Source organism: Hemitrygon akajei, chromosome 21 (genome assembly GCF_048418815.1).
Source record: "Hemitrygon akajei chromosome 21, sHemAka1.3, whole genome shotgun sequence".
NCBI lineage: Eukaryota > Metazoa > Chordata > Chondrichthyes > Myliobatiformes > Dasyatidae > Hemitrygon > Hemitrygon akajei.
In genome coordinates this window covers 18,646,265-18,657,206 of record NC_133144.1, presented here as the reverse complement: position 1 = coordinate 18,657,206, position 10,942 = coordinate 18,646,265, and the positions used below count along the sequence as shown (strand labels likewise).

The 10,942-nt window shown below is 46.5% G+C and overlaps 1 protein-coding gene across 6 annotated transcripts in view; it reads left to right on the top strand.

The window, feature by feature from the left end:
- Window positions 1–398: 398 nt before the first annotated feature.
- gramd2aa (GRAM domain containing 2Aa) overlaps window positions 399–10,942 on the top strand; it is a 60,183-nt gene continuing 49,639 nt past the window's right edge. For 4 of the 6 annotated variants that reach the window (XM_073024925.1, XM_073024920.1, XM_073024924.1 and 1 more), the window contains exons 1-2: window positions 399–540; window positions 6,143–6,280. In XM_073024925.1, the coding sequence (XP_072881026.1) occupies window positions 6,240–6,280 (41 nt within the window). In that variant the 5' untranslated portion in view covers window positions 399–540; window positions 6,143–6,239. Of the gene's footprint in view, window positions 541–5,223; window positions 5,553–6,142; window positions 6,281–10,942 lie in introns of those variants that run through there. The other 2 variants (XM_073024921.1, XM_073024922.1) reach the window with 2 other exon arrangements.

The window sequence follows — 10,942 nt, the reverse complement described above, 5'->3', positions numbered from 1 at the left end:
GCACTCCAGATTATATTCATTTAGGAGAAACAAATAAATATCCATATGTCGGACTTTTAAAATTTAACAATATTATGGGGGCTCTTTCGTTTGGAGGGGTGTCCGCAAATTGGATATTCCTAACCCTAGGTTGGTCCGTTTTTCCTTACCACACAGAGGGCAGTGATTTCAGCCCAACAATTCGGTACCGGCCTAAAGACAGCCCCTTACCTCTATTAAATTTCCCCATGACCTGTTCACCCACATTCCCAATTATCCCCGCCCCTCCCCCCCAAATGTTGCCACCCACACACGGGGCAAATTAGGGTGGGGGGCTAAGAGAGTTGTCTATGCAGTGGGCCAGCTGAGAGTAGAGGAGGAAGGGTGCCACGTTGATGGTGTATTCTGTGTTGGAGGGCCTGGGTGGAGCCTGTGCCAGGCTACAACAGGTTGTCGTTCCCAGCGGCTGCCGGAAGGGGCCGGGATCCAGTCAGCGGCGCCGGCAGCTCCGAGTCGGAACGAGCAACGCGGCCCTTCCTCGAACCCGGCAGCGTGACCCAGGTAAGGGGGAGTCGATCGGCAAGTCGGGGCTGCCTGGCCGATTCGGAGCTGCCTCTCGGGGACGGCGGGCTCTCGCCGGGGGAACCCTCACTCTAGTCACGGGGAAGCGGCGGGCCAACCTCACAACAACCGCTGGGTGATTGGGGGGAGAGAAGGAGCCGAGTCCTCGGTACCTGATCCACTCCTAACGCTCTGACCTGGGGTACTGAATGGCAGCGGACACTCTGTACCTGGGACGCTGAACCGCTTACATTATAGGACATTACAGGCCCTTCGTCCCACCGTGTGGACTGCCCCTGATCTCAAACCAAACTAATCCTACCTGTCTGCATATGGTCCACGTTCGTCCGCTCGCTGCCCATCGTGTCTAAATGCTTCTTACCTGTTGCTATTGTATCTGTTTTCTAGCATTAACTTCCTGGCACATACTACTCTTTGTATAATAAAAAAACACAACCCCCCAAGTCACCTCATCCCCTCTTGCACCTAAAGGCTTGTACAGTACTGGAACAGTCATTTGCCCAACTTGTCCATGCCAATCAAAGTCCCTTTCTAAACTCATCCCATTTCTGCATTTGGAGCTGATTACCAGGAAACAGATACAATAGCACCATTTGGCCCATCTAAACCACCCCTGTCCATTTATCTGTCTGAATGTCTTTTAAATATTATAATTGTACCCATGTCAACATCTCCCTCTGGCAGTTTATTCCAGTTACCCACCACTCTCATAAGTAGTTTTCACTTATTTCACTTTTAAATCACTCCACTGTCTGACATTTCCACCCTGGGGAAAAGACCATTGACTATCCGTGGGTTTAGAAGAGGTTTACTTGGATGCTGCCAGGATTGGAGAGTGTTAGCTATAAGGACAAGTTGGACAAACTGGGTTGTTTTTCTCTAGAGTATCAGAGATGGAGGAGCTTATAAAATAGTGAGAGGCTCAGATAGGGTAGGGAAAATCTTCTTACTGGGGTAGAAATGTTGCATGCTAGAGGACATAGCTTTAAAGAGAGGAGGAATACTTAAAATGCATGTTCAGGGCAAATTTTATACACAGTGGTGGGTGCCTGGGACACAACGCCACGGTAGTAGTGGAAGTAGATACGATAGTCGTGTCTAAGATGGGCACATGAATATGCAGGGAACGGAGGGAAATTAATCAAGTGTCGGCAGAAGAGATTAGTTTTATTTGGCATCATTCTCAGAACTGACATCTTGGTGGACCGAAGATCCTGCTCCTTTGATGTACCTTTCTACCTTGTCTTTGACGCTCATAATTTTATAAACTTCTATCAGGTTACTCATCAGCTTCTGAAGGCACAGGTAAAACAATTTGATTTTGTCCTACCTCTCTCATCCATGCTGCATTGTAGTAAAACTGTGCATGCAGCAGTTAACTAAGAGTGCTGAAAATATTCTGCGGGTCAGGCAGCATCTGTGGACTGAGAAACAGTAAATGTTTCATTGGAAATGTGTTACAAAATACAGCCTAGCATATTATGTCTTACACAAGCTGCCCGATATTGTTTGTTTAATGGAGACCCAAGGTGGAACCTGGAGAAACACGCAAAAATGCTGGAGGAGCTCAGCTGGTCTGGCGGCATCTATGGAGGGAAGTGGAGACAATGTTTCGGGCTGAGACTGGTCTCATTCCAAAAAGTTAACTCCACTTCCTTCCATAGATGCTGCCTGACTCACATTGTTTATTTAATGTTTTTTTGAAGTAGTGTTTTAATTTTGATTCCTTATGGATGATAACACTAGATGACTGCAGCAGTGAAGGACGCCATTTGACCCATAGAGTCTACTGGCTTTATGCTAGAGCAAATTAGCTAAGTCCGCTCCTTCTCCCTGTCCTACTAGTTCTTCCCTTTCACAAACTTTCCAGGCTCCTGGTTGGATCTGCCCCCTCTACTAAGTTGGCTGTGCCTTCCAAAAGCCTCTCAACAATCCTTCTGTTGCTGCTGGTTCTTTTCTCAATTGCCATTGCCTTGTGTACCCTGATCCTGCCCTGTCACTTCCCAGGAACAATTCGCATTCACCAGCAAGAACTCTGTCCTTGTACCTTTTTCAAAATTCTGCACTCTAGATTGTTTTTTTCTACAGAAGTGTAACACTTAACTGTTCTGGCATTAAACTTCATTTGCCACCTACTTGACCATTCTATCAGCCTGTCCATAATTCTACCAATATACAAAGATAGTGTAGATAGATAGATACTTTATTCATCCCCATGGGGAAATTCAACTTTTTTCCAATGTCCCATACACTTGTTGTAGCAAAACTAATTACATACAATACTTAACTCAGTAAAAAAAAAATGTGATATGCATCTAAATCACCATCTCAAAAAGCATTAATAATAGCTTTAAAAAGTTCTTAAGTCCTGGCGGTAGAATTGTAAAGCCTAATGGCATTGGGGAGTATTGACCTCTTCATCCTGTCTGAGGAGCATTGCATTGATAGTAACCTGTCGCTTAAACTGCTTCTCTGTCTCAGGATGGTGCTATGTAGAGGATGTTCAGAGTTATCCATAATTGACCATAACCTACTCAGCGCCCTTCGCTCAGCTACCGATGTTAAACTCTCCAGTACTTTGCCCACGACAGAGCCCGCCTTCCTTACCAGCTTATTAAGACGTGAGGCGTCCCTCTTCTTAATGCTTCCTCCCCAACACGCCACCACAAAGAAGAGGGCGCTCTCCACAACTGACCTATAGAACATCTTCAGCATCTCACTACAGACATTGAATGACGCCAACCTTCTTAGGAAGTACATTCGACTCTGTGCCTTCCTGCACAAGGCATCTGTGTTGGCAGTCCAGTCTAGCTTCTCGTCTAACTGTACTCCCAGATACTTGTAGGTCTTAACCTGCTCCACACATTCTCCATTAATGATCACTGGCTCCATATGAGGCCTAGATCTCCTAAAGTCCACTACCATCTCCTTGGTCTTGGTGATATTGAGACGCAGGTAGTTTGAGTTGCACCATATCACAAAGTCCTGTATCAGTTTCCTATACTCCTCCTCCTGTCCATTCCTGACACACCCCACTATGGCCGTGTCATCAGCGAACTTCTGCACATGGCAGGACTCTGAGTTATATTGGAAGTCTGATGTGTACAGGGTGAACAGGACCGGAGAGAGTACGGTTCCCTGCGGCGCCCCTGTGCTGCTGACCACCGTGTCAGACCTACAGTCTCCCAACTGCACATACTGAGGTCTATCTGTCAAGTAGTCCACTATCCAATCCACCATGTGAGAGTCTACTCCCATCTCCGTTATGTGGTATTCGTAATAGGTAGCATGTGGTATCCAAGTACTGACAAATGGGTAAAGCATAATTGTTGTTTATGTGACAATCATTATTTATTTATCCTGTAGGTATCTTACAGGAAATAAAACAGTGACACATTCAGTGACCCTGAGCCATATCAGTGGTACTCCTCACCACCTATCTATCCTCCCCCATTGTAATAGTTCCAGGCACCATCCCAAACAGGAGTGAAATAAGTGTAGGGTAATGGGGGGGGGGGGGGGGGGAAGTGGACTTGGTTGGATTGTACAGCTAGTTGGGACTTGGTGGGCTGAATGGCCTCCTTCAATGTGGAAATCATTCTATAATCATCCACTACAATGAGAATTAAAACCCCTTCAAACCAACAAAATGGGGCAGTTTGTCAAAGGCCATTAAACTGTATGCTACAGTTTGTAACAGTTCTGATGGAATATCTCTCTTCATAGATGCCGCATGACCTGCTGAGTATCTCCAGCATTTCCTATTTATTTTGAAACATGTTGGATGACATTTGTATTTGGAGTTCTGAGCCCTGTTAGTGATTCCTGTAAACATGAGGAAATCTGCAGATGCTGGAAATTCAGGCAACACACACAAAATGCTGGTGGAACTCAGCAGGCAAGGCAGCATCTATAGGAAGAAGCACTGTTGACATTTTGGGCCGAGACCCTTTGTCAGTCCTGATGAAGGGTCTCGGCCCAAAATGTCGACAGTGCTACTTCCTATAAGTGATTCCTGTGTTCTTGTCAATAATAGGCACGTCTATAGAGAAAAGTGCTCTTTGGTCCACCATGACCATTTAGACTTTTCTGCCCATCTACATTAATCCCATTTGCCTATTTAAGTGTCTGTCTAAAAATGGTAACTATCTGATTCCACTGCTTCCTGCGTCAGTATGTTCCAGGTATCAACCACTCTGAACTCAGATCTACTTTAAACCTTTGTCCTCATGATTTTTGATACACTTACCCTATTAAGGCATTTCTTAATTCTAGATTTTCAGTTAGCCCCTTAGCTACTGACCCTCCCAGGGAAAATAAGCCCAACCTTTCCAATCATGATTACGTTTTTCCAAGCCAGGCAATGTGGTTTAAAAAAAGATGTCAAACAGTAGAGGACATGCATTCAAGGTGTAAGGGGAAAGCTTAAGTGAGATGAGCAGCAAGTATTTTCATAGAGAATGGTGGTAGAGGTAGAGGTTTTCATAGAGGTAGGTGACTGGAACAGGCTACAAGGTATAGTGATGGAACTGATAAGATAGTGGCTCTTAAGAGGATTTTGGGTGGACACATGAATGTACAGACAACGAAGGGACATGGATCATGTTCATACAGAAGAGTTTGTTTAATTTGGCACCATGTTCTGGGCTGAAGGACCTGCAAATCACTTCAGCATCTTTACAGCACAATCACATACTCAAACAATCAAAGGGGGATTGTTGTGGTGCTTTTTCATGTGTGGAATATTTATTCTGCTTTACAGACTCTGTTTCAGAATTAATCAGCAGCATAAGGTCTTGTATTATAATCCTTCAGAGAAAGGAGGATCTTAGTACTGGCTGCTAGCAAAAGGGGCAGTTCACTTCTGGGACCAATTGGAAAGCTGGTCTCTCAATCGACAGCTTTTGAGGGCCAGAGTACTTAAGCTCTTGAGTATAGCGGTGAAGCATCTTATTGGATCTTTCCCGTTCTCTGGGTTCAGCTTCAAGTAGGTATGCTGGCTCTGTAGATAATCTCTGATCAAATACTAAATATTGAAAGGCCTGGACAGAGTTAGGAGAACATGAGGACACAGAACTGAGATGAAGGGCAATTTCAGCCAGGGGAATCTGGAACTTGTTGCCACACACATCCGTGAAATTCAAGTCAGTAGGTGTATTTAAGACAGAGGTTGATCAACTCCTGATTGTTAAAGGAGTTAAAGTGGAGAAGGTGGTAGAATGGTGTTGAGGGTTTTTTTTTAAAAAGCAGCCGTGATTGAATGGCAGAGCAAACCCCTGGGGCTGAATTGTCAAATTCTGTTCATATATCTTATAGTCTTTAGTTTTGGGTCTGGTGTTATCTCAGTCCTTAGGACTCCCTCCCTTGAATTCCATTCATTTTTTTCATCACTTCCCAGTTTAAATAAAGTATTTTCTCTTTTTATTTAGTGTTAGACCGTCAGCTGCAGTGTGAAAGGTCACCTGAGCTTTCACTGAATTCTCTCCCAGGTGCGAGGCGGATCTCTGTTGTGCCCTAGTGTTATTTCTGTAGCTTGTGGGAGGTGGCTTGAATATTTTGTTTTCTAATCACACCCTGCCAGGTTGCGCTGCTGAACTCGGATCCAGTTTCCTTCAACCTTCCCGCAGCTCTGCTGACAAACACACCCGGCTGTGGGCACACTGGCAGCGGAGGATGGGATGACTACTCTCAGAAGCAGAGGCAAGATGAACAGCCAAAGGTGAGTCAGCGTTCGCCTGTTGGTGCCGGTGTGACTACCAGCCTGCTGCTGCCACACTCTCCCCGCCGTCTCCGGTTACTTTTGCGGAAGTTTGTAACCCGGCCTGAGGTCTCGGACGCGGCTGTTGCACTGGACGCTTATTTTCCTCCTCGAACTTACAGTAGATACCCTAGCGACGGTAGATACACCCCCATCCACAACATCCTCCTCCCCGGTGGCAGGGATCCCGGGACCTGCAGCAAGGTTCCCCTCAGTGCGGCCCACTTCGTCTGATTGTCATGGTAACGGGCCTCGGCCGGATGAATTAACTCGTTAGCGGACTCCCCGAGGAGTTCTCTGTACTTCTGGAGTAGTGAGAGGGGCGAGTAGGCCGGGAAACGGCAGTGCAGGCGGACTCGGGGGAGGGGGCGGAAGAGGGTGTTGAGGAGTGAGGGGAGCCCCTCGGCGGGGGGGGGGGGGGGGGGTCGGGCGGGCTGCGGTCTCCATCCCTTTAAATGGCATTTCAGTCGGCAGAGTGGGAGCAGCTGCCGCCGCCGGGGAAGGCCACGTGACCACGCGGGAGGCGGAGGGAAACGGAGGGGATTTCTGCCTGCAGCCGGGTCCCCTCGAGGGCTGTCCCAGTCTCTAGCCAGGGCCCCTCGGGGTGTGGGTGGGGGTTGTCTGTCTGTAGCCACGGACCCATGTGGGGGGGGGGGGTGGTCCTGTCTGTAGCCACAGACCCATGTGGGGGGGTGGTCCTGTCTGTAGCCACGGACCCATGTGGGGGGGGGGGGGTGGTCCTGTCTGTAGCCACGGACCCATGTGGGGGGGGGTGGTCCTGTCTGTAGCCACGGACCCATGTGGGGGGGGGGGGTGGTCCTGTCTGTAGCCACGGACCCATGTGGGGGGGGGGGTGGTCCTGTCTGCCTGTATCAGGGCCTCTTAAGGGCTATCTGCTTGTAGCCGGGGTCCCTTTGGTAGAAACTGCCTATAGCTAGGGTCCCCTGGGGCAGGCTGTTTGCTGATAGGGGTGTGTGGTAGGTGCTGTCCATCTGCCTTGCCCCCGCAGAGTGAAGATGTACAATCACAACACCATTACAACAAGCAAGCAGGCTGTTCAGCCCATCTTGTCTCTGCCTGAGTAATATGGTTCCATTTCTGGTTCTTTCTTTGTAGCCATTGTAAGTTTTTTTCAACCATATTTATCTAGTTTCTTCTAGAAAGCTACATCAGCACCTGCCTCCATAACATTTGCAGATGGCAGTCTGTACCGAGACAAATTCTTTTTTTTTTCATGCCACTCTTGGTTCTTCCCTTGTTTTTTAGCTGTGACCTCTCGGTTTATCCACCCGGCTGATCTAAGTTCTCGCAGAGGTCAGCTATCCAACAGGTGCGTCATTGCGGAAGATTGTACCGGCTGTCAGTGCATCATTCAGATGAGCACACAGCCCAGGTGCTTTATGTTGGAACATTGCACGCTAGATTGGGTTACTGTTCTCTGTCTTCCGCTTGGTTATATTTTGTTTCTCCCTCCCATCCCCCACAACTCTACCTCTCTTACTACAGCAGCAGTTCATTGGATTCCACTCTCTCCTCGGGTTAGTTTGTGGTTTCACAAGATGCTTAGGAAGTTTAGATCAAACCCCAGGCTGGTACTCCAGTGCAGCAACCAACTAAGGTGCTCCCTTTAGGATCTGATGTCAAATTAAGTCCCATCTGCCCTCTCAAGAGAACCATTCTTGCTGTAATGATTTGAAAAGACCAAGAGTTCCTTGATTATTATATTACTTGTGCTTATGGGATCATAACTTGTACTCTGTTCACAATTGTGGCTGTATTTCAGGCGTGGTCTTAAGTTTTGGTCTTCTCACTGCTGTTCGTTGGTAGCTGTTAGCCAATCTTTTTATGGAGAAATTCAAGAGGTTTTGGAATTACTGATGAGTAGCTGGTTTATTGCCTGTCACGGGAACATATTGTGAAATGCAGAATCTTTGTGGTGAAGTCACTCTTGATTGTTCTTTTTACTTCAGCCTCTTCTGCTCCTTAAAGTGCTCTCTCAGATTTTTCTGGACCCTCATCACTCCCTGCAATTTAGTGTAAATTTTTGTCTACTAACTCTGCTGTTGAAACAGCCACAAAAATAGCTGGAGGAACTCAGCAAGCCAGGCAGCATCTATGGAAAAGAGTACAGTCGACATTTTGGGCTGAGACCCTTTGGCAGGGCTAGAGAAAAAAAGGCTGAAGAGTAGATTTAAAAGGTGGGGGGAGAGAGAAACACAAAGTGATAGAGTAAATAGCTGGGAAGTTAAATAGTGAAAGAATTACAGCTGGAGAAGGGGGAGTCTGATAGAAGAGGACAGAAGGCCATGGTAGAAAGAAAAGTGGGGAGGAGCACCAGAGGGAGATGATGGATGGGCAAGGAGATGAGGTGAGAGAGGGAAAAGGAGATGGGGAATGGGGAAGTGATTACCGGAAGTTCGAGAAATTGATGTTCATGTCATCAGGTTGGAGGCTACCCAGATGCAATACAAGGTGTTGCTCCTCCAACCCAAGTGTGGCCTCATCACAACAGTGGAGGAGGCCATGGATAGACATATTGGAATGGGAAGTGGAATTAAAATGGGTGGCCACTGGGAGATCCCGCTTTTTCTGGTGGACAGAGCGTAGATGCTCGGCGAAGCAGTCACACCGGGAGCACCTGACACAATATATGACCCCCAACAGACTCGCAGGTGAAGTACCACCTCACCTGGAAGGATTGTTTGGGGCCCTGAATGGTAATAAGGGAGGTGTAGGGGCAGGTATAGCATTTATTGAACTTGCAAGGATAAGTGCCAGGAGGGAGATCAGAGGGGAGGGATGAATGGACAATGGAGTCGCGTAGGGAAAGCAGAAAGTGGGGGGAGGGTGGAATAGGTGCTTGGTGGTGGGGCCATTTTGCTGAGCACCTGCGCTCCATTTGCCAGAACAAGCGGGATCTTCCAGTGGCCACACATTTTAATTCCACTTCCCATTCCCATTCTGATATGTTTATCCATGGCCTCCTCCACTGTTGTGATGAGGCCACACTTGGGTTGGAGGAACAACACCTTATATTCTGTCTGGGTAGCTTCCAAGCCGATGGCATGAACATCGAGTTCTCAAACTTCTAGTAATTACCCCCCTTCACCATTTCCCATTCCCTTTTCCTCTCTCTCCTTATCTCCTTGTAAGCCCATTGCCTCCCTCTGGTGCTGCTCCTCACTTCCATGGCCTTCTGTCCTCTTCTATCAGACTACCCCTTCTCCAGCTCTATCTCTTTCACCAATCAACCTCCCAGTTCTGTACTTCATCCCTCACCCTTCAGGTTACACCCATCACCTTGTGTTTCTCTCTCCCCTCCGGTCACCTTTTTAATCTACTCCTCAGCTTTTTTTCTTCAGTCCTGCTGAAGGGTCTTGGCCCGAAACATCGACTGTTCTCTTTTCCGTAGATGCTGCCTGGCGTGCTGAGTTCCTCCAGCATTTTGTGTGTTTTGCTCGGATTTCCAAGAGAAAGATTTTCTCTTGCTCCAGATGAAACATCTTTAGGATGCTTAAAAGGTGCAGATTTTCATTGATTTTTCTCCTCATTCTTGGTATCTGCTAGTGCTGTTTGATAATGTTTGGTTGAAAATGGTATTTGACCCAAACATGTGTATCTGTGACATATCCCTCACTTATGTAGGGCATTCTTTATCTAAAGTAAGGCATTTGTTAAATATGTGAATTACTCAGTCTTCTGCGGGATTCTAACAAATGAGTGAAAATAAATCTAGCTTAAATCTAAGTCCAGACAGCAAAGATTGAGAGTGGAGGGTTAACATTACACTGATATCTTCCAGTGTAGTACTGTCATACATGGGGATACATCTCTTTATTACCAAAGTTTGTAGCTATGACAATAGAAACAATGTTTTATAACCAGGAAATGCATGCAAATCTAAGGTTTATGGAGTCATTTATTGGTTTATCCAGCCTGGTGATGGTTTTATAGAAGTAATTCAGCACAGGAATTTATTTTCCACAAAATATAGAGGATCAAAGGGTTACAAAACATAGGCCCTTTGGCCCAATTAACTGCTGGCACTTTGTAGAGCTATCTTCCATAATTTCATAATATCCAGAAATTGTTGCTTTGGAGTATTTGTCTAATTGTTTTTATAGAGGATGTGCTGCTCTTTTCAGTTAAAAGCTTGAGGCTACTGTGAGAATGAAAGCTGAAGTTTTAGTCAAATAAATCACAGGACAGGGGTTGATGAGTTTGAGCACTGATAAATCTCAAAGACATAATGTTCCATTCCAGCATTTTGAAAGAGCTGATTTCAGAGATTGTGAATACTCTGGTGTCATCTTCCAGAATTCTGTGGCTGCTGGAACTGTTCCAGTGGATTGGCCAGTGTAGTAAATGTGACCCCACTTGGAGAAAGGGAAAGTAGACGGAACAGCTGTTCTGTTAGCCTAATGCCAGGGGAATTGCTGGAATCTATAATGAAGACTCGTAGAGCAATACAGGACAGAAATAGGCCAACTTGTCTATGCCAACCATGATGCCTGTCTAAGCTAATCCCATTTGTTTACATTTGGTCCATACCTCCCTAAATCTCTTCTGTCCATGTACCGGTCAAAATGTCTTTGAAACATTGCCATTGTTCCTTTCTCAACT